The sequence below is a fragment of the Sinohyriopsis cumingii genome, chromosome 8 (genome assembly GCF_028554795.1).
Source record: "Sinohyriopsis cumingii isolate HCF-2022 chromosome 8, ASM2855479v2, whole genome shotgun sequence".
Lineage (NCBI taxonomy): Eukaryota > Metazoa > Mollusca > Bivalvia > Unionida > Unionidae > Sinohyriopsis > Sinohyriopsis cumingii.
The window spans coordinates 17,243,866-17,268,269 of NC_142968.1; the positions used below are offsets into that span (position 1 = coordinate 17,243,866).

General features: G+C 36.6%; 2 protein-coding genes across 2 annotated transcripts in view; both read left to right on the plus strand.

The window, feature by feature from the left end:
* Nucleotides 1-24,404, plus strand: part of LOC149793048 (neural cell adhesion molecule 1-A-like) — a 102,009-nt gene that overhangs the window by 70,213 nt on the left and 7,392 nt on the right. Inside the window, exons 11-12 of the mRNA XM_089968942.1 lie at nt 8,243-8,395; nt 8,946-9,074. Of these exons, the coding sequence (XP_089825068.1) occupies nt 8,243-8,262 (20 nt within the window). The 3' untranslated portion in view covers nt 8,263-8,395; nt 8,946-9,074. The remainder of the gene's footprint in view (nt 1-8,242; nt 8,396-8,945; nt 9,075-24,404) is intronic.
* LOC149793049 (upsalin-like) lies at nt 18,264-21,991 on the plus strand. The gene is made up of 4 exons (XM_089966945.1): nt 18,264-18,420; nt 19,402-19,530; nt 21,174-21,351; nt 21,861-21,991. The coding sequence occupies exons 1-4, from the start codon at nt 18,303-18,305 to the stop codon at nt 21,862-21,864; spliced, it is 429 nt and encodes a 142-aa protein (XP_089823071.1). The 5' UTR covers nt 18,264-18,302; the 3' UTR covers nt 21,865-21,991.

The following is a 24,404-nucleotide window of genomic DNA, read 5'->3' on the forward strand; positions in this document are numbered from 1 at the left end:
GGAGAAAGTGATTTTATTTGATTTGCTTTTTTCAGTAAATAACATCTGTTATTAGAAAAATAAATAATAAAAACAATGATTTGAAGATGCAACCTTGACCAAATGCTGTATCTATGTTAATAGGATAGAAAAAATGTTAAATGCTGTAGTTATCCCTAATTGTATTTATATTATGCTTAAAACAGCAAACCTAACTCTGCTTTTAGCTGGTAACAACTAAGTAAGTTTTCTATGACTCTCAACACATTTAAACTTCACATTTCAGGTACGTAATCGCATGAACGTGTACAATATCACCTCAGAGGGGATATTCTCGAAACAACCGCCAGTTACAATATTTTGAAATCTACAACGAAAACTTCCCTAAACATGTATTTTCTAACAGAACACACTCTGTCGTCATGAATGCACAAACAAACGTTTGAAAGCCACTGTAAATCGTTTTATTGAGCATTAACCATTTTGAAGACTTATAGAATAAAGGCTATGGCTGACGTAATTCTATTCCGGAGATACAAGCTCAGAAATTAATATCATTAACTGTTAATACCTGTCAAAATATTTTGCTGTTAACATTATGAATGTAACGCGGTATACTGAGTTTGATTTCCAACTGTAGTATTTGTCACTCGACCAGGCTTTCAGAATTTTCATATTTACTACATCTAGTTCTCAGGAACAGACGTGCCACCTGCATAGAAGTTTTAGCCGCCGAGTAAGCATGATTTCTAATATGTGTACAATATATTTCTCATGAGTATATTCAGAAATCTGTGACATTTATTTTACTTCAATGCTGCGAGATAACATTTTGTTGTCAAAACAATCCTTCTAATTGTTTTGACTGAACATATAACTAATGACCTGTAAAGAACCCCAAACAAGAACGGTGCTTTTTTTCTGGTTAGTTTCTTTTACTTTTGTGGAGTATACTTCAGTCAGCGTTTGTTTAATATATTAACGCTCTGCATCCAAAACCTTCCGTGATATTAACGGGTTGTTGCTAATTAACATAGACCAGACGTTTCTAATATATAACATTTTATATGATAATTAATTTAGTACGTATTTAAATGAGAATGAAATGTAAGCTACATATTGTAGACCTATACATTTTGAGAAGCATAAGGTCATCACAAATTCTTATCTTAACTTCTCAAATACATTCTGTCTTTACAAGCATATGTAAGGCACGAGCCGTGGGTAGACCTTGACCCACTTTACACCCACGTGCACTGAAAGGTTGTTGTTGTTGTTGTTGTTGTAGTTGTAGGGTTTAACGCCATTTTTCAGCACACGATATGCTATACATGGCGGCCAGTATTAATGGTGGAGGAAAAACCCGGGAAAACCCCCGGAAAGAACCACCGACCCACGAGAAACTACTGGCAAGCTTTCTCACATATCCACATTGGCTGAATCCGAGACTAGAACCCATGCAGACAGTGGTGAGATGGCAGTGATCCGTAACTGTCGCGGCTAAATTGGGGCATAACATCATGCATACGGTTTGCTGTTGGAAGTCGTATTTTGCAGTTGTGGTAAAAGTAAACAGCCTATATCGTCAGCGTTTGTTGCAAAGATTCATATGATCGCTCTGAACATCCTTTTGAAATAATATTCTCAATTATTTTGTTTCTTTTCCTTGTTAAATAAAACAAACAATTGACCTCTTACGTTACGTGTTTAGGCTCGAATAAACATTAGCACAAGCAAGAGTGAAATCAACAAGCTTTGAAAAATATAATAATTTATTTCCCTAGCAAGATTCTGTAAAAATAAAATATGAACTTAGGTTTTAAGAATCAAATCCAAAAATAATCCAAGATTGATCCACGAATAAAATTTGTTGAATTCCTAATAACAAAATGTTCTAATTATTTCAAGTTCGAGTCCCGACTAAGAATCCAAGATGGAAGATGATTACGTATGCTGTAATATGTAGTGCTGAAGTCTACAGTGCCTTATAGAAACAAGTAATATCTCTCCGGTTTTAGAAAATCTGAATAAATTTTTATAAGAGCTGTCTTTGTTCAAGAACTAGACATGAGCGAACATATCTTCGAGAAGAAAAAGAATTAATCCTTTTGAATCCAAGTAATTTGAAATAACTCCAAACATCACAACATACACCTTCCAGTGTAAATAAAAAGCCCAACTAATGATAATATCTCTCCAAAACAAAGGTTATATCGTATTCTAAAACGCAAAAAGGGTCACGTGAATATGTTCTAGACCCTCATCAAAATTATTTAATTGTCAAAGATCACGTACACCCAGTGTTGCGCTGACGAAAACAAACCATTTTACTCTAAGAAATGAACTTAAAAAAATTGTTTACATCTTAAAAACGTAGTCCCATTATGACCTCGATAACAACCAATCATTTTAAAATAAACATAGAACTTATTTACGTGATTGCTACCAATTCAGGATCTAAGTCAACACTTGGTGTTTACAAAACGAACATTCAAGGTCAAACTATTTTCTGGAAAAGGTATCTTCCCCAGTGAATAAATTTACATTACAATAGCACGTAAAAATATAAATAAAATGTAAAACTGACAAACAAAAAATTTAATTGAAATAATTTTATATATTAAATCAGATATAATTAAATCAAATATACATAACATACCAGAATCATCTCATGTTCATTAGAATGTATAGCTCCTTTATTTGATATTGTTGACAGGTTAGACACATTGATCAGATAGCTACTTAAATCAAACTTAGAAACATCGACTAGCCAGGACCTCTTTCTTGTTTAGAACTTGAACAGAATTGATCCTCCTTACGAATCTGGAACAAGTACATATCAAATGAACGTTGCACGGTGAAGATATTTTCGATATTAGTGATTACCAGTCTATATCTGGATTGAACTATATATATTACGTCCACTTGAATTCTTCAATATAGCTTACATACCGACAATAATGCCAAATTCATTATTGCCAACACGATATATATCCCACAAGAAAACATAATATAATCCTCAGTGTGTCTGTAAAATAACAATGGGAGAATCATTATTGTTTACAAGGTGAAACAGTGAAAAAAAACGTGTAAAAGTATGTAAACACAAATGGGCTAACTATGGCATTATATGCGAACAAATGTCTTTCAGAATGAATGAATATTTTACGCCTAAGATTTAATTTGAGCTATGAATCTGCTATCCCCAGTTTGACTGCAAGACACCTAATTTAACAGCAAACTAAACGCAAACACCGTTGGTGGTAACTGAACATTGTGAACGTAATATTACATTTCATTGTTAGCTATATTTCACTAGCATACGTAGTTTAAAATAATCATATTCAGACAATCTGATAAGGCCATGTAGTAGCCACTATCATGTATCACCCTCTAGCACGAAACACCCACTAGTATGAAGCACCCATTAGCACGAATCACCACTTAGCACCCACTAGCACAAATTACACTCTAGCAAGTATCATCCACAAGCACGAATCACCCAATAGTATAAATCACCGTCTAGCACGAATCCCCTCTAGCAAGTATCATCCACTAGCATGAATCACCTACTAGCAAGAATCATCCACTAGAATAAATCACCCTCTAGCAAGTATCATTCATTATCACGAATCACCAACTAGCACGAATAACCCTCTAGCAAGTATCACCCACTAGCACGAATCATGGTCTAGAATGTATCATCCACTAGCACCAATCAAACACTAGTATGAATCACCCTCTAGCACGAATCCCGTCCAGCAAGTATCATCCAATAGCACGAATCACCCACTAGCAAGAATCACTCCCTAGCACCCACTAGCCCAAGTCACCCTCTAGCAACTATCAGCCACTACCAGGAATCACCCACTGGTATGAATCACCCCCTAACACGAATCCTCTATACAAAGTAAATTCCACTAGCACGAAACACCCTCTAGCAAGTATCACTCACTAGCGCGAATCACCAAATAGCACGAATCACCAACTAGCACGAATCACCCCATAGCACCCACCAGCACCAATCACCCTCAAGCAAGAATCATTCACTGGCACAAGTCACCCACTGGTATGAATCACCCTCAAGCACGAATCCCCTCTAGCAAGTATCATCCTCTAGCACGAATTACCCACTAGCACGAATCACCTCTAGCAAGTATCATTCACTAGCAAGAATCACCACCAGCACGAATCACCCTCTAGTACGAATCACCGACTAGCACAAATCACCCTCTAGAACGTATCACTCACTAGCACGAATCACCCAGTAGCACGAATCACCGTCTAGCACGTATCAATCACTAGAACGAAGCACCCCCATCACCCACTAGCACGAATCACCCTCTAGCACCGACTAGCATGAATCACCATCTAGCAAGTATCACTCACTAGCACGAATCACCCACTAGCACGAATCACCCTCTAGCTTTCACTAGCACGAATCACCCTCTAGCACCCACTATCATGAATCACCCACTAGCATGAACCACCCTCTAGCATCCTCTAGCATAAGTCACCCTCTAGCATGTATCATCCACTAGCAAGAATCACCCACCAGCATGAATCACCTCTAGCAAGTACATTCACTAGCAAGAATCATCCACCAGCACGAACCACCCTCTAGCACGAACCACACACTAGCACGAATCATCCTCTTGGAAGTATTACTCAATAGCACGAATCACCCACTAGAAGGAATCAGCCCCTAGCTTCCACTAGCACGAATCACCCTCTAGCACCAACTAGCATGAATCACCCTTTAGTATACATCAGCATAAATCAACCTCTAGGAAGTATCATCCACTAGCAATAATCACCTACCAGCATGAATCACCTCTAGCAAGTATCATTCACTAGCAAGAATCACCCACCAGCACGAATCACCCTCTAGCACGAATCACGCACTAGCATGAATCACCGCTAGTAAGTACAATTAAATAGCACGAATAACCCACCAGAACGAATCACCCTCTAGCACAAATCTCCCACTTGCACGAATCACCCTCTAGCAATTATCACTCACTAGCACGAATCACCCTCTAGCACCCATTAGCATGAATCACCTACTAGAACAATCAGCGTCTAGCACCCACTAGCATAGATCACTCTCTAGCAAGTACCATTCACTAGCAAGAATCACCAGCAAGCACGAATCACCCTCTAGCAAGAATCACTCACTAGCACGAATCACACACTAGCACGAATCACCCTCTAGCACCCACCAGCATGAATCACCCTCTAGAAAGTATTATTCACTGGCACGAATCACCCACTAGAATGAATCACCTCCTAGCAAATATCCTCTCTAGCACGTACATTCCACTAGCACAAAACACCCTCTAGCAAGTATCACTCACTAGCACGAATCACCCACTGGTATTAATCACCCTCTAGCACGAATCCCCTCTAGCACTTATCATCCTCTAGAACGAATTACCCATTATCACAAATGACCTCTTGCAAGTATCATTCACTAGCAAAAATCACCAACAGCACGAATCACCCTCTAGCACGAATCACCGACTAGCACAAGTCACCCTCTAGAACGTATCACTCACTAGCACGAATCACCCAGTAGCACGAATCACCGTCTAGCACGTATCAATCACTAGAACGAATCACCCCATCACCCACTAGCTCCGACTAGCATGAATCACCATCTAGCAAGTATCACTCGCTAGCACGAATCACCCACTAGCACGAATCACCCTCTAACTTTCACTGGCACGAATCACCCTCTAGCACCCACTATCATGAATCACCCACTAGCACGAACCACTCTCTAGCATCCACTAGCATAAATCACCCTCTAGCATGTATCATACACTAGCAAGAATCACCCACCAGCATGAATCAACTCTAGCAAGTATCATTCACTAGCAAGAATCATCCAACAGCACGAATCACCCTCTAGCACGAATCACACACTAGCACGAATCACCCTCTTGGAAGTATCACTCACTATCACGAATCAACCACTGGAAGGAATCCCCCTCTAGCACGAATCCCGTCCAGCAGTATCAACCACTTGTACGAATCACCCACTAGCAAGTATGATCCACTAGCACGAATCAACCACTAGTATGAACCACCATCTTGCACGAATACTCTCTAGCACGTAACATCTACTAGTACGAATCACGCACTAGCATGAATCACATCTAGTATGTATCATTAACTAGCACGAATCACCCACCAGCACGAATCACCCTCTAGCACGAATCACCCAATAGCACGAATCACCCTCTAGCAAATATCACTCACTAGCACGAATCACCCACTAGCACGAATCACCCCCTAGCACCCACTAGTACGGATCAACCTCTAGTACCCACTAGCATGAATCACCCACTAGAACGAATCACCGTCTAGCACCCACTTGCATAAATCACCCTCTAGAAAGTATCATTCACTAGCACCAATCATCCCTAGCATCCACTAGCGCGAATCACCCTCTAGCACCCACTAACATAAATCACCCACAAGCAGGAATCACCCTCTAGCACCCACTAGCATAAATCACCTTCTAGCAAGTATCATTCACACGCAAGAATCACCACCAGCACGAATCACCCTCTAGCACGAATCACCCACTAGGAAGAATCACCCTCTAGCAAGTATCACTCTCTAGCACGAATCACCCACTAGCACGAATCACCCGCTAGCACGAATCACCCGCTAGCACCCACTAGCACGAATCACCCTCTAGCACCCACTAGCATGAATCACCCTCTAACAAAATATCACTCTCTAGCACGGATCACCCACTAGTATGAATCACCCCCCAGCATCCACTAGCATGAATCCCCCTCTAGCACCCACTAGCATGAATCACCACTAGAACGAATCCCTCTCTAGCATGCACTAGCATAAATCACCATCTAGCAAGTATCATTCACTAGCAAGAATCACCACCAGCACGAATCACCCTTTAGCACGAATCACCCACTAGCACGAATCAACCACTAGCGCGAATCACCCTCTTGCACCCACTAGTATGAATCACCCTGTAGCAAGTACCACTCACTAGCACCAATCACCCACTAGCACGAATCACCCCCTAGCATCCACTAGCATACATCACCCTCTAGCAAGTATCATTCACTTGCAAGAATCCCCACCAGCACGAATCACTCTTTAGCACGAATCACCCACTAGCACAAATCACCATCTAGCAACTGTCACTCGCTGGCACGAATCACCTGTTAGCACGAATCACCCCTAGCACCCACTAGCAGGAATCACCCTCTAGCACCCACTAGCATGAATCACCTTCTAGCAAGTATCACTCTCTAGCACGAATCACCCCCTAGCATCCACTAGCACGAATCACCTTCTAGCACCCACTAGCATCAATCCCCACTAGATCGAATCACCCTCTAGCACCCATTATCGTAAATCACTCTCTAGCAGGTATCATTCACTAGCAAGAATCACCACCAGCACGAATCACCCTTTAGCACGAATCACCCACTAGCAAGAATCACCCCCTAGCACCCACTAGCACGAATCACCGTCTAGCACCCACTAGCATAAATCACCCTCTAGCAAGTATTATCCACTAGCAAGAATCACCCACCAGCATGAATCACCTCTGGCAAGTATAATTCACTAGCAAAGAATGACCCACCAGCACGAATCGCCCTCTAGCACAAATCGCCCACTAGCACGAATCACTCTCTTGCAAGTATCACTCACTAGCACGAATCACCCACTAGAAGGAATCACCCCATAGCACCGACTAGCACGAATCATCCTCTAGCAAGTATCACCCACTAGCACGAATCACCCATTAGCACGAATCACCCGCCAGCACCCACTAGCACGAATCACCCTCTAGTAGGTATCATCCACTAGCGCGAACCACCCACGAGCATGAATCACCCTCTAGCATGTACCACTCACTAGCATATTCTCATTCCGAGTGATCCCAATTCGAAAGGTCGCTGATATTTCATACATAATTGAGATGATACAGTTCTCTCAATCATCAGCTACACTAATGAAAGGCTTGTATGTAACGATGTATGCAAATCGTTTTCTTCAAAAATGCCCATTTGCACTCATTTGATGTTTTCAAAAGATGGAAGGTACATATATGCAACGTAAATTTCCCAAAATGTTGTTCTAAATGTTGTATACGTAATTAATTTTCCACTCGCTCATTAATCATTGTTAAACTTAGAAAACATAATTTCTCGAAATCATATTTACAAAGATGCGAACTAACATATAAGTTAAATCGTTGTGACATTCTGAGCAGGCATATTTCTGGGCATATAAAAGAGAGGAGATTGCATGTTGATGACAAGTCTCCTGACGACTATTGGATTGGAGACATTGAGAAGCATGTTTTCGCCACGCGTATTGCTCATCGTAATTGTCTGTGTCACGGCCTTTGTTCATGGAGGTGGCAGTAAGTTTATTTTCGTATTTTACACTATTTATAATTGACTACATTATTTATTGATAGAAAATTGGTGGTTCATTTAATTAATGAATTGCTTTATTTATTACCATGTCACCTATTGAACTACTTGCTGTGTTGCCCTTTTTCTTCCAGTAACATGTTAATGAGATGACACACACAGACACACACACACACACACACACATATATATATAGAGAGAGAGAAAGAGAGAGAGAGAGAGAGATGCAACTTTAGAGTTGCAGGTAGGTAATTGAAAGATTATTGGTGTTCCGAAAAACCACTCAATAAGTGATATATAACTGTTATTATTTTCTGCTTTCCTTGTATGATAGATGACTCATCAAAGGAACCAATCTTTCGCCAACCACTTCCTTCCTGTCTGTCTGTCTGTCTCTGTCTCTGTCTGTCTCTCTCTCTGATTATGCACTATGTTGACAAATGTAAAGGCTCAGCTATTGTAACCATCGCCGAAAACTATTCGATTGACAGGCATGTCATATGGCAATCGAACTGTAGACATTATCTGTAATCACAGGCAAGCGTGGGAACGTGTGTGGATACTCATCAGATGGTCCTCGGTGCAGAAATGACATTGAATGCAGTGATCCAGAGGTGCATTGTTATAGGATACGTGGCCAGAAATATGGAAGATGCTGCGTGAAGCGTAGGTGTAGAAACACTGCTCTGTCTCTCTGTCTCTTTGTCTCTCTGTCTCTTTGTCTCTGTTTCTCTGTATCTTTGTCTCTCTGTCTCTGTCTCTGTTGAAATGTAATTTCCTACAATCATATGGTACAACGTTATGCGAGAGACATGGATATCTGTCATATTCTACGGAGTTAAATTTGTCAAAAATCTTGACACCAGAGGTGAATTGAAAAGAGAACAAAACATCATAAACCATAAGGTACTACCAAATTATTACTGCATTTATGTATCTATAGAGATGTGGATGTTTTGGTTTTACCGTGTTTCATTTCATCCGCATTTCAACCATTAATATAACCATAAATATAATTAAAATTAAACTAATTAGGTATGACAGACAGTGCATGATAGGTATCAAAAGTAATGTTACTGGTATAGTGTTTAAAAGTGAACAGGTCAGTGATTTCTTTAAAAAATATATAGCTCGACCAGTATGGCCCGTCATTTAAAAATTACATATATTTTTTTGCGGAATATTCTCTTTACTGGTTGTCTGAGTTCGTGGGAATTTCCTAACCTCACTTTCTGGAGCTCTTTGTTTTTACTATTACTATCAAGATGCTGGTGGTCATGGATTGCTCTAACGGACCTGGTATAAAAATGGTCACGTCTGCCTGAATATGTTGAGTTTACTCCACACAGACTCGTTTTTTATATATCATGTGCAGAAAAATAAATGGAGTAACACCCCAAAACAAGAACATGAACAAAAAAAACTTAAGGGTATTGGTTAATTGGTCAATTGTTAGCATTCGTGGCGGGAGGGGGCGTACACCTGTAACATGGAATCCACGCTACATACATGCGTGGTTTAAATGTTAACTTACAGGAATTATTAAACACAGCACTGAGTCTTTTTCAAACTTAAATACAAAACATAGACATGACAGACAAAGAAAACAGAAAAACCGTTGTGTTTGTCTTGTCTGTGTTTTTTATTTTCCTTTGAATAGACTCATTGAGAGTGGAAAGCGCTCAGGCTAGTTAGATGCTAGTTTTCCACTCTTCGTTGTCAGTTTATTAAATTTATCTTAATCAATCCCTAACACACGTGATCCCTTGCTGGATTTAGTGCACTTGAAACGACTATATATATATATATATATATATATATACGCATACATAGACACATACATACTCTTAAATAGAACCGTTCTTTAACTTAACATTTAAGCGAAGTACAATATTTTCAAAGTTAATGTTTACACAACCCCGCCTCATCCCCTCACAAGATTCACGTGCAACTTAAACGATAGGTACCCCACATTACACATATATCACAGCGTTGTAGGTTAGTAAAAGTAATTATTGAGAACTGAGTGTTTTAATTATGTCATGGAGTAAAATCTAAACTAGGACCAATAACTAAACATTGCACGTCTGCTTAGGACGCATGTGGTTGACCTGATGAATATAACAGATCTTTCCATGTCGTTAAGTCCCTTAAACAGCTTACCAGTAGAATTATTTCCCAGATAAAAGGTCAAATAGAGAGCATTTCTGTTGCAGACTTGCTACTTCGAATGGCTTACGTCCTATTTGTATTTGCCAGGTTCGTTTGCGTGCCCTAGGGGCAGTAATTGGTACGACGATCCTAAAGGTTTTCCGCCGCTTGTTCACCGGTGTCTTAAACCAGTTGAATTATTTTTCTGTGGCTGGGGATACTACTGTCGCACCGAAATAGGAGGACCAACAGAGATTTATGGAGTTTGTTGCCCATTGAGGGTTGGGTATGTGTTCATCAAACCAGTATAATTTCTGAGATACAATCAAGTCGCTCTCAATAAAACTTATTATTCATAGTGAAAACAGTCTAAAATGAGAAGCCAACGAGATAACATGGCCATGCAGTAAAACATGTTAATGATTTACAATTGTGATATAATAATTTTATATATTTTTATGATGCACGTGTTACCGGAAAAGCACAAAGTTGATATTCAGAAAAGCAAAGGTTAAATATCTCAGTAGTTAAGATTGAAAAAAAGTTGTTATGATTTATTAAAAGACATTTCTCAATACATGATTATGCAAACGAAGAATAATTTAGAAAGATAGTAAATATTTTATCCTGATATTGGAATTAGGTCTGATCATGGTCAAAAGTCTTAATGTTTAACTACTGAAATATGAGAACAAGTAGTAAAAATAAAGATTTTCTACCTGACCTGTATTTATTTGCTTGGTAATCCATGTGATTGAGACTTGTTTTTATTCTTTCAGGTAAACAACGTTTTCAGTAAATGTCTTACTGAGTATATCAGATTGACAAGTTCTCGCCTGCAAGTTACGCTGTTTATGGCCGCATTTGTAAGATACATATACCATGTAATAAACGTTTAACAGAAAATACACGAAGTATTGTTGCTATTATATTGGTGTGAGAATTATTTGCTGTCTTCTAAACCGACTATACTGTTAATTTAAACACCTCTTACATCACCGTTCTACTTTAATATGTTCAGAATTCCTGATAATAAACAAATAAACATGGATTACAAATCACGGGCGTACAGAATACATTATTGCTGTACGACCCTATTAAAATATTGTTTTATAACAGTCTCCAATACAAATATATATATATATATATATATATATATATATATATATATATATATATATATATATATATATATATATATATATATCTTCGGAGGTGAAACAGATTTGTCTCCAGACCATATTATCATCTGAAGGCATGAAGGGATATTTAAACTTTCTGCGGAAAGGGAAATTCTTCTAAGATTATTGATGTATTATTCAGAGATATTGTATTGCAATAAGCGCTATCAACACAATACATTGTAAAATTTATGTTGATATATTTTCAGTTACCAGAATTATGCGTGTATTATAATGTCAATGCACATGGCACGTTATGAGTGATTTTTATGAACGTGCCATGCTTCATTTTATAACAGTGAATGTTGAGATAAATTGTTATACGAACTTTAAACATGCCCGTTTATCAACATAAATTTAGTTATGCTATTTTAGAATTCTGGACTCTCTGGAAGTCTTTCTTTCAGTTTAGCCTAACTTTTTTAGGTATTTTTATGCACAAAATATGGATGATATCCAAATCGATTTAAAGCCACTCTCAATATAGCAATAACACACTCTGACAATTTTAAACCTAAATTTCGTACTATCATTTTACAAATATGAAATGGCAGTTCGAAACCTAGATTTCTTACTTTCAGTTTGTAAATATGAACTCAGTCAGACAGTTTTAAACCTCGACTTCTTGCTATTTTTGCAAATATGAACACACTATGACAGTTTTAAATCTAGACCTCTTACTTTTATTTTGAAAATATGAACTGTCTGGCAGTTGGAAGCCTAGACTTCTTGCTATGTTTTCGAAATATAAACATTCTCTGACTTGTTTTAAACCTAAACATATTACCTTCAATTTGCAAATATGAACTCGTGCTGGCAGTTTGAAAGCTAGAGGTCTTGCTAATTATGCAAATAGGCAGTTTAAAATCTACAATTTTTCATTTTGTTTTGCACATTGTTATGTGTTTAGGCTCTAATAAACAGTAACAGAGAGAGACTGAAAACAACAAGTTTTGAAATATTTAACAAATTTCCATGGACAAAACTATACCAATGAAAAAAAAAGATTTTACGGTTATAAGAAATCAAATCCAGAAATAATCCATGAATAATCCACGAATTAAATTTCAGAACTCTTAGCAATGAAATGTTCAAATGAATTTAAGTTCGAGTTCCGACGAAAAATCCAAAATGGACTGAAGCCTAGAGATTCTTGAAAAGATTCCCTAACAGCAAACAACAGTAAATGAATGCATTCATCCCAATATTTACCCGTATCAAAACAATATGATCAAATCATGTTTTTCAATCTCTGATGAAATCATTCTAATGCCCCTTGTCAGTATATTTGAATTGTTGGATGCCTAATTCGTACATTACTTGCTGGAAAATTTCAGACATGAAATTTGAGCCTTGATCAGATTGGATAGATTTGGGAAAGCCAGATGGAGTAAACAAAACTTTATCAAAGCTTTTACTATTGTTTTCGATTTAATATTCGTCAAAGGAATAATCTCTGGAAACCTTGGTGACGCACACATAATGATCAACAGGTATTGGTTACCTGGCTTGGTCTTAGGTAGGGTACCAACACAATATACCATCATTCTGCTAAATTGTTCGTCAAATGCATGAATAGGTGGCAGAAGAGCGTTAGATATCTCCTGATTAGATATTGGAAAAGTATGTCAAGATCTAGAGTATTTACAATCATTACATTTGATTCTTGGCCAATAAAAGTTAGTCAAGATCTTGTGATAAGTCTTATTCATACCTACATGACCAGCCAAAGGAGTTTCATGGTTCCGACTAAGTATGTCCTGTCTGAAATGGTTTGGAACTACAATTTGATAGTTCACTGACACCTAATCACCAGTAGGTACCTCGGGAGGACTCCATTGTCTCAAAAGAATTCCATTGTTAATGAAATAACAGATAGGTACTAAGGTGGCTTCAGTTTCACTGATGGTCTTTTGAAACAAGCAGGGAATCTCTGGATTACTTTCCTGTTCGACAAGTAACTGTCGTTTGTCACCCGTATTAGAATAAAGAGAAATAGTAGATAAAGGAGGTTAATTGTGGGTGATCAAAATCGTCTGATTGATTCAAATAATGAGTGAAAGTGACCTCATCAAACGCCTGACCAATATATGTGTCCGCTAAAGACATACTTTTTTATCAACATCATTCTCAAGAGCTTTCTTTGCCATAGCTCTGGTAACTGCACAAGCTGGAAATAAATCATGGAATTCTTTATCAGTTCGATTGACTTTCTGATCCAAACAAGTCTTGTCAGTTACAAGTTTATTAACCACAACCTTGTCTCCAGCTAGGTCGTTGCATAGTAATAAATGAATTGCTTCAACGGGTGAAACAGAGTCTGTTCCGACTGTCATGGGTCCTGAGACTAAGTCTGATGACAAATTTACACAATGGAGAGGAACATTAAGAAAGTCGTAATCTCCTTTCTGAATAAGAACAAACTCATTTGAAGAAGACTACTCAGAAAAAGGCAAAATACCTGACAATACAATACTCTGAGAAGCTCCTGTGCCCCTAAAAATTTTAATAGGGATATGATTGGCCGAATCACCCAAGAGTGATATAGAACCCTTCGATATGAATGGTTCATAATTCTCCAAAATAGAATCAGACTTGGGTTTATTAGACCCAACAAATGTATTGCTTTCAATACATGGCCGTGACCTTGACCTCTTAGAAATAAGAGCATTCTAAATAGGTCTGTCATGATTCTGATGCCTATTTTTCAATTTGTAGCAATCAGAAATAACGTGTTCTTTTTTCTTGCAAGATCTACACTTAAGAAGGGACAAGGATCTTGAGACGACCTTCTCTTAAGTTTGATTTTTAGATGTTGTGCCAGTTTGAGTTTTAGAAGTGCTTGTTTTTCGCTGAAAAACATTTCTGCCAGAAGACTGTTGAGTAGAAGTCTGGTTTACAAAAAGGCAGTTTATGAGTTAAAGAATACTCATCAGCAGTTCGAGCAACATTTTCCAAGGTGTCAATCTGATGCTCGTCAATATAGGACTTAATGTCACTATGAAAACAGTTTTTGAACTCTTCAAGTAATACATGTTGTTTGAGAATTTCCTAATCTCGTTCAACGTTCTTGGCTTAGCACCATCTATCAAATAACTGCTCTCTATCTCTAGCAAATTCGATATGAGTTTTTCCAGTTTGTTTTCTACAATTTCTGAATTTTTGCCGATAAGCTTCAGGGACTAACTTATAACCCATAGGATGCATTCTTTAAACACATCATAGTTACCACTTTGGTGGACTGACAGTGAATTGTTAATATCACTAGCCTTATCAGTGAATACACATTGTAATAACTGAGTACAATGCTCCTTTGGCCACTTCAAACACTTTTGCAACTGCTTCGAAACGAGTATTTGTCTACTTCCTTTTCTCTGAAAGGAGGCACTAATCTAATATTGACTGCAGATCAAAACTTAAATTTGGATTTGAAGTATCAATGTGCTTTTCACTTCCCAGTTCCATTGCTTTCATTCTATTTTGACATTCCCTCTCTTCCTTCTCTCTTTGCATTTGCACCTCTTTCTCTCTTTCTTCCTTTTGCACTTGTTCTTTTTGTAATTGCATTTGTCATTTTTCTCTATTTCTTCAGCTTGTAAATGCATTTGATTTTCTGTTATCTCTTTCCTGTCTCTCTCTCCTCTTTCTCATATTGTATCTGCATTTGTTTTTCTTGTAACTGGATTTGTCTTTCTTTTTCTTTTTCTTCTTCTTATAATTGCATTTGTTTTTCTCTTTCTTCTTTCTGAAGCTCCAGCTTCCTCAACTCCAGTTCCATCTTGTATTGTAATTCTAATTCCTTTACTTTTACGTCAGTCTGATACAGGTTTTGTGATCGAAACCAAAGCACTTTTATCCAAAACATTCTTTTCTACCAAATACTGAACCAAAATGTTTCGTATTTCCTGCTTCGTTAAGGAAGCCTTTACCTCAGAAAGATAGTATTTTCTGGCAAGTTCAATGAATTAATCTTTCTTGAAAAGATCTAATTATTCCTGTGTAGGGTTTGAAAGAAAGTTTTCCACTTTTGATGAAATTTTAGATAAAGCTTGCCGAATTCACTAAAAATTTCAAAAATTTGGGGAATTCAACTTTTAAAAACAAATCTGAAATATTCTAGCCATAATTCAAAATGAACCTTTGGACGAGCTAGACAATTCTTATGTTACGTGTTTAGACTCGAATAAACAGTAATACAAGAAAGAGTGAAAGCAACAAGCTTTGACAAATATAATAATTTATTTCCCTCAAAATATTCTGTAAAAATAAAAAATATGAACTTACGGTTTTAAGAATCAATTCCAAAAATAACCAAAGTATAATCCACGAATAATTTTAAAGTCCTAATAACAAAATGTTCCAATGATTTCAAGTTCGAGTCCCCATGAAGAATCCAAGATGTAAGACGATGATGTATGATATAATCTGTAGTGTTAAAGTCTACAGTTCCTTGTAGAAACAAGAAATATCACTCCGGTTTTGAACTTCTGAATAAATATTTATAAGAGCTGTCTTTGTTCAAGAATTTCACATTAGCACACGTATTTTCGAGAAAAAAAAGAATTCTTTTGATTCCAAGTAATTTGAAATAACTCAAAACAGCACAACATACACCTTCCAGTGCAAAAAAGCCCAACTAATGGTAATATCTTTCCAAAACAAAGGTTATATCGTATTCTGAAACGCAAAAGGGGGTCACGTAATCATGTTCCAGAACCTCATCGAAATTATTTACTTGTCAAAGATCACTTTCACCTAGTGTGGCCCTGACGAAAACAATTTTGCTCGAAGAACTAAAATTTTAAAATAAATTGTTTGCATCTTAAAAACGTAGTCCCACCATGACCTCGACAACAACCAATCATTTTAAAATAAAGATAGAACTTATTAATGGTTGCTACTAATTTGGAATCAAGGTCAGGATCTAGGTCAACACTTGGTGTTTACAAAATGAACAGTCAAGGTCAAGGTATTTTCTGGAAAAAGCATCATCCCCAGTGAATAAATTTACATTACAATAGCATGTAATAAAAAATAAATTTTAAAACTGACAAACAAACAAATTGAAATAAATATATATTAAATCAGATATAATTAAATCAAATAAACATAACGTACCAAAATCATCTCATGTTCATTAGAAAGTATAGATCCACGCTATCCGTCCTTTATTTGTTATTCTTGATAGGTTAGACACATTGACCAGATAGCTATTTAAGTCAAACTTTGAAACATCGACTAGCCAGGACCTCTTTCTTTTTTAGAACGTGAACAAAATTGAACATCCTTACTACTTTGGAACTAGTACATATGAAACGAACTTTGCACGGTGAAGAAATTTTCGAACTTGGTCGTTACCAGTCTGTATCTGGATCGAGCTGTATACATATTACATCCACTTGAATTCTTCAACATAACTTCTATACCGACAATAATGCCAAATTTATTATAGTCAACACGATCTATTTCCTACTAAAAATCATAATATAATCTTCAGTGTGTCTGCACAATAACAATGGGTAAATCATTATTGTTTACAAGGTGAAACAGTGAAAATTGTGTATAAATATGTAATTACAAATGAGCTAACTATGGCATTATATGCGCACAAATGTCTTTGAGAATGAATGAATAGTTTTCGCCTGGGTTTTAATCTGAGCTATGAACCTGCTATCCCCATTTTGGCTGCAAGACACTTTATTTAACAGCAAACTAAACGCAGACACCGTTCGTGGTGCCTTAACAATGTGTACGTAAAGTTACATTTTATTGTTAGCTATATTACACAGCATACGTAGTTCCAAATAATCATATTCAGACGATCTGATAAAGCCATGTGTTACCCATCATCATGTATCACCCTCTAAGAAGAATTTTCCACAAGCACGAATCAACCACTAGCACGAATCACCCTCTAGCATGAATCACCCTCTAGCAAGTATCATCCACTAGCACGAATCACCCACTAGCATGAATCACCTTATAGCAAGTATTATCCACTAGCACGAACCACCCACTATCACGAATCACCCACCAGCACGAATCGCCCTCTAGCACGAATCACCCTCTAGCAAGTATCGTCCATTAGCACGAATCACCCACTAGCACGAATCACCCTATAGCAAGTATCATCCACTAGCACGAATCACCCTCTAACAAGTAACACCCACTAGCATATTCTCATTCCGAGTGATCATAGTTCGAAAGGTCGCTAATAGTTCATACATAATTGAGATGAATCAGTTCTCTCAGTCATCAGCTATACTCATGAAAGGCTTGTATATCACGACGTATGCAAATCGTTTACTTAAAAAATGCCCATTTGCACACATTTGATGTTTTCAAAAGGTGGAAGGTACAATTATGCAACGAAATTGCCCAAAATATTGTTTCAAAAGTTTTATATATAAATAATTTTCCACTCGCTCATTAATCATCATTAAGCTTAGTAACATAATTTCTCGGAATGATATTTACAACGATGCGAACTACCTTAAAAGGTAAATGGTTGTGACATGTTTGAGCAGGCATATTTCTGGGCATATAAAAGAGAGGAGACTGAATGTTGATTACAAGTCTCCTGACGACTGTCGGATCGTACACATTGAGAAGCATGTTTTCGCCACATGTATTGCTCATCGTAATTGTCTTTGTCACGACCTTTGTTCATCGAGGTGGCAGTAAGTTTATTTTTGTATTTTACACTATTTATAATTGAATACATTATTTATAGGTAGAATATTGGTGGCTCATTTAATTGATGAATTGTTTTATTTATTACCATAACATCTATTGAACTACTTGCTGTGTTGCCCTTTTTCTTCCAGTAACATGTTAATGAGATGATACACACACACACACACACACACACACACACATATATATATATATATATATATATATATATATATATATATATATATATATATATATATATATATATATTGTTGCTGTTGTTATTGTTGTTATTGTAGGGTTTAACGCCATTTTTCAGCATGCAATAGGCTATACATGGCGGCCAGTATTACTGGTGGAGGAATAACTCGGGAAAACCCCGGATAGAACCACCGACACACGTGAAGCTACTGGCAAGCTTTCTCCCATACCCACATTGGCTGAATGCGAGACTCGGACCCGCGCAGACAGAGATGAGTTGGTAATGATCCGTAACGGAGTCCACTCGGCCATTCGGGGCCCCTATATATATATATATATATATATATATATATATATATATATATATATATATATATATATATATATATATAAAGAGAGAGAGAGAGAGCTAACAATCGAATTCCACTTCTTTATAAATTGCTGCAACTTTAGAGTTGCAGGGAAGTATTTGAAAGGTTATTGATGTTCTGAAGAAAAAACAACTCAATAAGTGATTTAAAACTGTTATTATTTTCTGTTTTTGTTTTTGATAATCGACCATCGGATGTTTTTTCTGTTTTCTTTGTATGATAGATGACTGACCGGACGAACTATTCTTTCGCCTACCACTCCATTCCTGTCTCTCTGTCTGTCTGTCTCTCTCTCTGATTATGCACTATGTTAACAAATGTTAAGTCTTAACTATTGTAACCTTGATCGAAGACTGTTCGATTGACTGGAATGACGTATGGCAATCGGACTATAGACATTATCTGTAATTACAGGCAAGCATGGGAATGTGTGCAGATACTCATCAGACGGTCCTCGGTGCAGAAATGACATTGGATGCAATGGTCCAGAGGTGCATTGTTATAAGAGACGTGGCCATAAATATGGAAGATGCTGTGTGAAGCGTAGGTGTAGAAACATTGCTCTGTCTCTTTGTCTCTCTGTCTGTCTCTGCTGAAATGTAATTTCCTACAGTCATATAGTACAAGGTTATACGAGAGACATGAATAGTTGGTACATCCTACGGAGTTAAATTAGGCAAAAATCTTGACACCAGAGGTGAATCGAAAAGAGAACAAAACATCATAAACCATAAGGTAATACCAAATAAATTACTGCATTTATGTTGCTTTTGAGATGTGGATGATTTTGGTTTACCGTGTTTCATTTAAACCGCATTTCAACCATTAATATAACCATAGACATAATTGAAGTTAAACTAATTAGGTATAACAGACAGTGCATGATAGGTATCAAAAGTAATGTTACTGGTATAGAGTTTAAAAGTGAACAGGTCAGTGATTTCTGTATATAAGACATAGGTCGACCATTAAAGCCCATCATTTAAAATTCCAAATAAGTTTGCGTATTCTCTTTACTGATTGGCTGTGTTCGTGGGAATTTCCTAACCCCGCTTTCTGGAGCTCCTTTTTTATTATTACTATCAATATGTCGTGGTCATGGATTGCTCTACGGACCTGGTATAAAATGGTTACGTCTGCCTGAATATGTTGAATTTACTCCACACAGGCTCTTTTTTTTTATATATCATGTGCAGAAAAATGGAGTAAAAACTCCAAAGCAAGAACAAGAACAAATAAACTTAAGGGTGTTGGTTAATTGGTCAATTGATAGCATTCGTGCGGGGGGGGGGGGAGGTACACCTGTGGAATCCAACTTATATACCGACAATAATGCCAAATTTATTATAGTCAACACGATCTCTATCCTACTAAAAGTCATAATATAATCTTCAGTGTGTCTGTAAAATAACAGTGGGAAAATCATTATTGTTTACAAGGTGAAACAGTGAAAATTGTGTAAAAATATGTAATTACATATGGTTTAAAAGTTAACTTACAGGAGTTATTAAACACAGCACTGAGTCTTCTTCAAAGGCAAATACAAAACATAGACAAGGCAAACAAATAAAACAGAAAAACCGCTGTGTTTGCAAACACGACGTCTTTTCTGTTTTTTTTTTTTTTTGCTTGTCTTGTCTATGCTTTGTATTTGCGTTTGAAAAGACTCATGAAGAGTCGAAAGCGTTCAACCTAGTTAGATGCTAGTTTTGTACTATTCATTGTAAATTTATTTCATTTATCTTAATCAATCCCTGACACACGTGATCCCTTGCTGGATCCACAGACATACATACCTACATACCTACATACCTTCTCTTAAATAGAACCGTTGTTTAACTGAACATTTAAGCGAAGTACAATATTTTCAAGGTAACGTTTACACAACCACGCCTCAACCCCTCACAAGATTCACGTGCAACGTAAACGATAAATACACCATATAACACAAATATCACAGTGTTGTAGGTTAGTGAATGTAATTATTGAGAACTGAGGGTTTTAATTATGCCATGGAGTAAAATCTGAAATAGGACCAAGATCTAACCATTGCTTATGACGCAGATGACTGGCCTGATGAATATAATTATTTCCCAGATAAAAAGTCAAATAGAGGGCATCTATATTGCAGACTTGCTGATCATGTAGTTACTTCAAATGGCCTACGTCCTGTTTGTATTTGACAGGTCCGCATGCGTGCCCTAGGGGCAGCAATGGGTACGATGATCCTGAAGGTTTTCCGCCACTTGTTCACCGGTGTCTTCAACCATTTCCATCATTTTTCTGTGGCGGGGGATACTACTGTCGCACCGAAATTGGAGGACCAACAGAGACTTACGGAGTTTGTTGCCCATTGAGGGTTGGGTATGTGTTCATGAAACAGTATAATTTCTGAGATACAACCAAGTCGCTATCAATAAAACTTACTATTCATAGTGAAAACAGTCTAAAAGTAGAAGCTAACGAGATATTAAAAAGCCACATAGTAAACATTTTAATGATTTACATTTGTAATGCAATTTTTTTTAATACTTTTTATGATGCACGTGTTACCGGAAAAGCACAAAGTTGCTATTCAGAAAAGCAAAGGTTAAATATCTCATAATGTGTAGATTAAAAAGGTTCTCATGATAGATTAAAATACGTTTCTGAATACAATATTATAGAAGACGTTTCGGAATACAATATTATGAAAACGAAGAATAATTTAGAAAGGTAATAAATATTTTGTCCTGATATTGGAATTAGGTCTAATTATGGTCAAAAGTCTTAATTTTTAACTACTGAAATTTGAGAACAAGCAGCGAAAAATCTATCTAACCTGTATTTATTTGCTTGATCATCAATGTGACTGAGACTTTTTATATTTTCAGGTAAACAACGTTTTCAGTAAATGTCTTACTGAGTATTTCAGACTGACAAGTTCTCGCCTGCAAATTACGCTGTTTGTGGTCGCATTTTTAAGATACATATACCATGTAATAAACGTTTAACAGAAAATACACGAAGTATTGTTGCTACTATATTGGTGTGAGAATTATTTACTATCTTCTAAACCGACTATAATGTGAACGGTTATAATTCAAACACCTCTTAAATCAGCCTTCTACTTTAACATGTTCCGAATTCCTGATAATAAACAAATAAACATGGATTACAAATCACCGGCGTACTGAATACATTATTGCTGTACGACCCTATTAAAATATTGTTTTATAACAGTCTCCAATACAGTTGTCTATATATATATATATATATATATATATATATATATATATATATATATATATATATATATCTTCGGGGGTGAAACAGATTTGTATCCAGACCATGTTATCATCAGAAGGTATGAGGGAATATTCAAACTTTCTGCGGAAAGGGAAATTCATCCAAGATTATTGATGTAGTCTTTAGAGATATTTTATTGTAATAAGCACTATCAACACAATACATTGTAAATTTGTATGTTGATATATGTGAGCATTATAATATCAATGAACATGACACGTTATGAGTGATCTTTATGAACGTGCCATGCTTCATTTTATAACACTGAATGTTGAGATAAATTGTTACACGAACTTTAAACATGCCCATTTATCAACAAAAATTTACTTATGCTCCTTTAGAATTCTGGAGTCTTTGGAAGTCTTTCTTTCAGTTTAGCCTAATTTGCTGAGGTATTTTTAGGTACAAAATATGGATGATATCCCTCTTAGACAGTGTTAACATTGCTTTAAAGCGACTCTGAATATAGCAAAAACACACTGACAATTTTTAACCTAAATTTCGTACTATCATTTTGCAAATATGAACTCAGTATGGCAGTTTGAAACCTAGATTTCTTACTTTCAGTTTGCAAATATGCACTCAGTCAGACAGTTTTAAACTTCGACTTCTTGCTATTTTTTGCAAATATGAACACACTCTGACAGCTTTAAACCTATAATTCTTACTTTTATTTTGAAAATATGAACTCAGTCTGGCAGTTGGAAGCCTAGACTTCTTGCTATGTTTTTCAAATATGAACACTCTCTGACTTGTTTCAAACCTAAACATATTACCTTCAATTTGCAAATATGAACTCAGGCAGGCAGTTTGAAAGCTAGAGGTTTTGCTAATTATGTAAATATGAACTAACTCCGGCAGTTTCAAATCTACAATTCTTCATTTTGTTTTGCACATTCTTATGGGTTTAGCCTCTAATAAACAGTAAAAAAAAACAAAGAGTGAAACAACAAGTTTTCAAAAATTTAACAAATTTCCATGGACAAAACTGTACCAATGAAAAAAAAAGATTTTACGGTTTTAAGAAATCAAATCCAGAAATAATCCATGAATAATCCACAAATTAAATTTCAGAACTCACTGCAATAAAATGTTCAAATGAATTTAAGTTCGAGCCCGGACGAAAAATCCAAAATGGACTGAAACCTAGAGATTCTTGAAAAGATTCCCTAACAGCAAACAACAGTAAATGAATGCATTCATTCCAATATTTACCCGTATCAAAACAATATGATCAAATAATGTTTTTACATGTCTGATGAAATCTTTCTAATGCCCTTTGGGTTTCGGGGTGATAGGCAGTAAATTTGAATTGTTGGATGCCTAATTCGTACATTACTTGCTGGAAACTTTCAGACATGAAATTTGAGCCATGATCAGATTAGACAGATTTGGGAAAGCCAGATGGAGTAAACAAAACTTTATTAAAGCTTTTACTATTGTTTTCTATTTAATATTCCTCAAAGGAATAATCTCTGTAAACCTTGGTGACGCACACATAATGGTCAACAGGTATTGGTTACCTGGCTTGGTCTTAGGTAAGGTACCAAACAATCTACCATGATTCTGCTAAATTGTTCGTCAAATTCAGGAATAGATTGCAGATGAGACTCATGTAACTTCTGATTAGACATTTGATAAGCATATCAAGATTTACAGTATTTACAGTCATTACTTTTGATTCTTGGCCAATAAAAGTTAGTCGAGATCTTGTGATAAGTCTTATTCATACCTACATGACCAGCCAAAGGAGTTTCATGGTCCCGACTAAGTATGTCCTGTCTGAAATGGTTTGAAACTACAATTTGATACTTCATTGACACCGAATCACCAGTAGGTACCTCGGGAGGACTCCATAGTCTCAAAAGAATTCCATTTTTAATGAAGTAACAGATAGGTACTACAGTGGCTTCAGTTTCACGGATGGTCTTTTGAAACAAACAGGAAATCTCGGGATCACTTTCCTGTTCGACAAGAAACTGTCGTTTGTGACCCGTATGAGAAAAAAAAGAAATAGTAGTCAAAAGAGGTTCACTGTGATCAATACCGTCTGATTAATTCAAAGAAGGAGTGAAAGTGACCTCATCAAAAGCCTGACCATTATATGTGTCCGCTAAAGACATAATTTC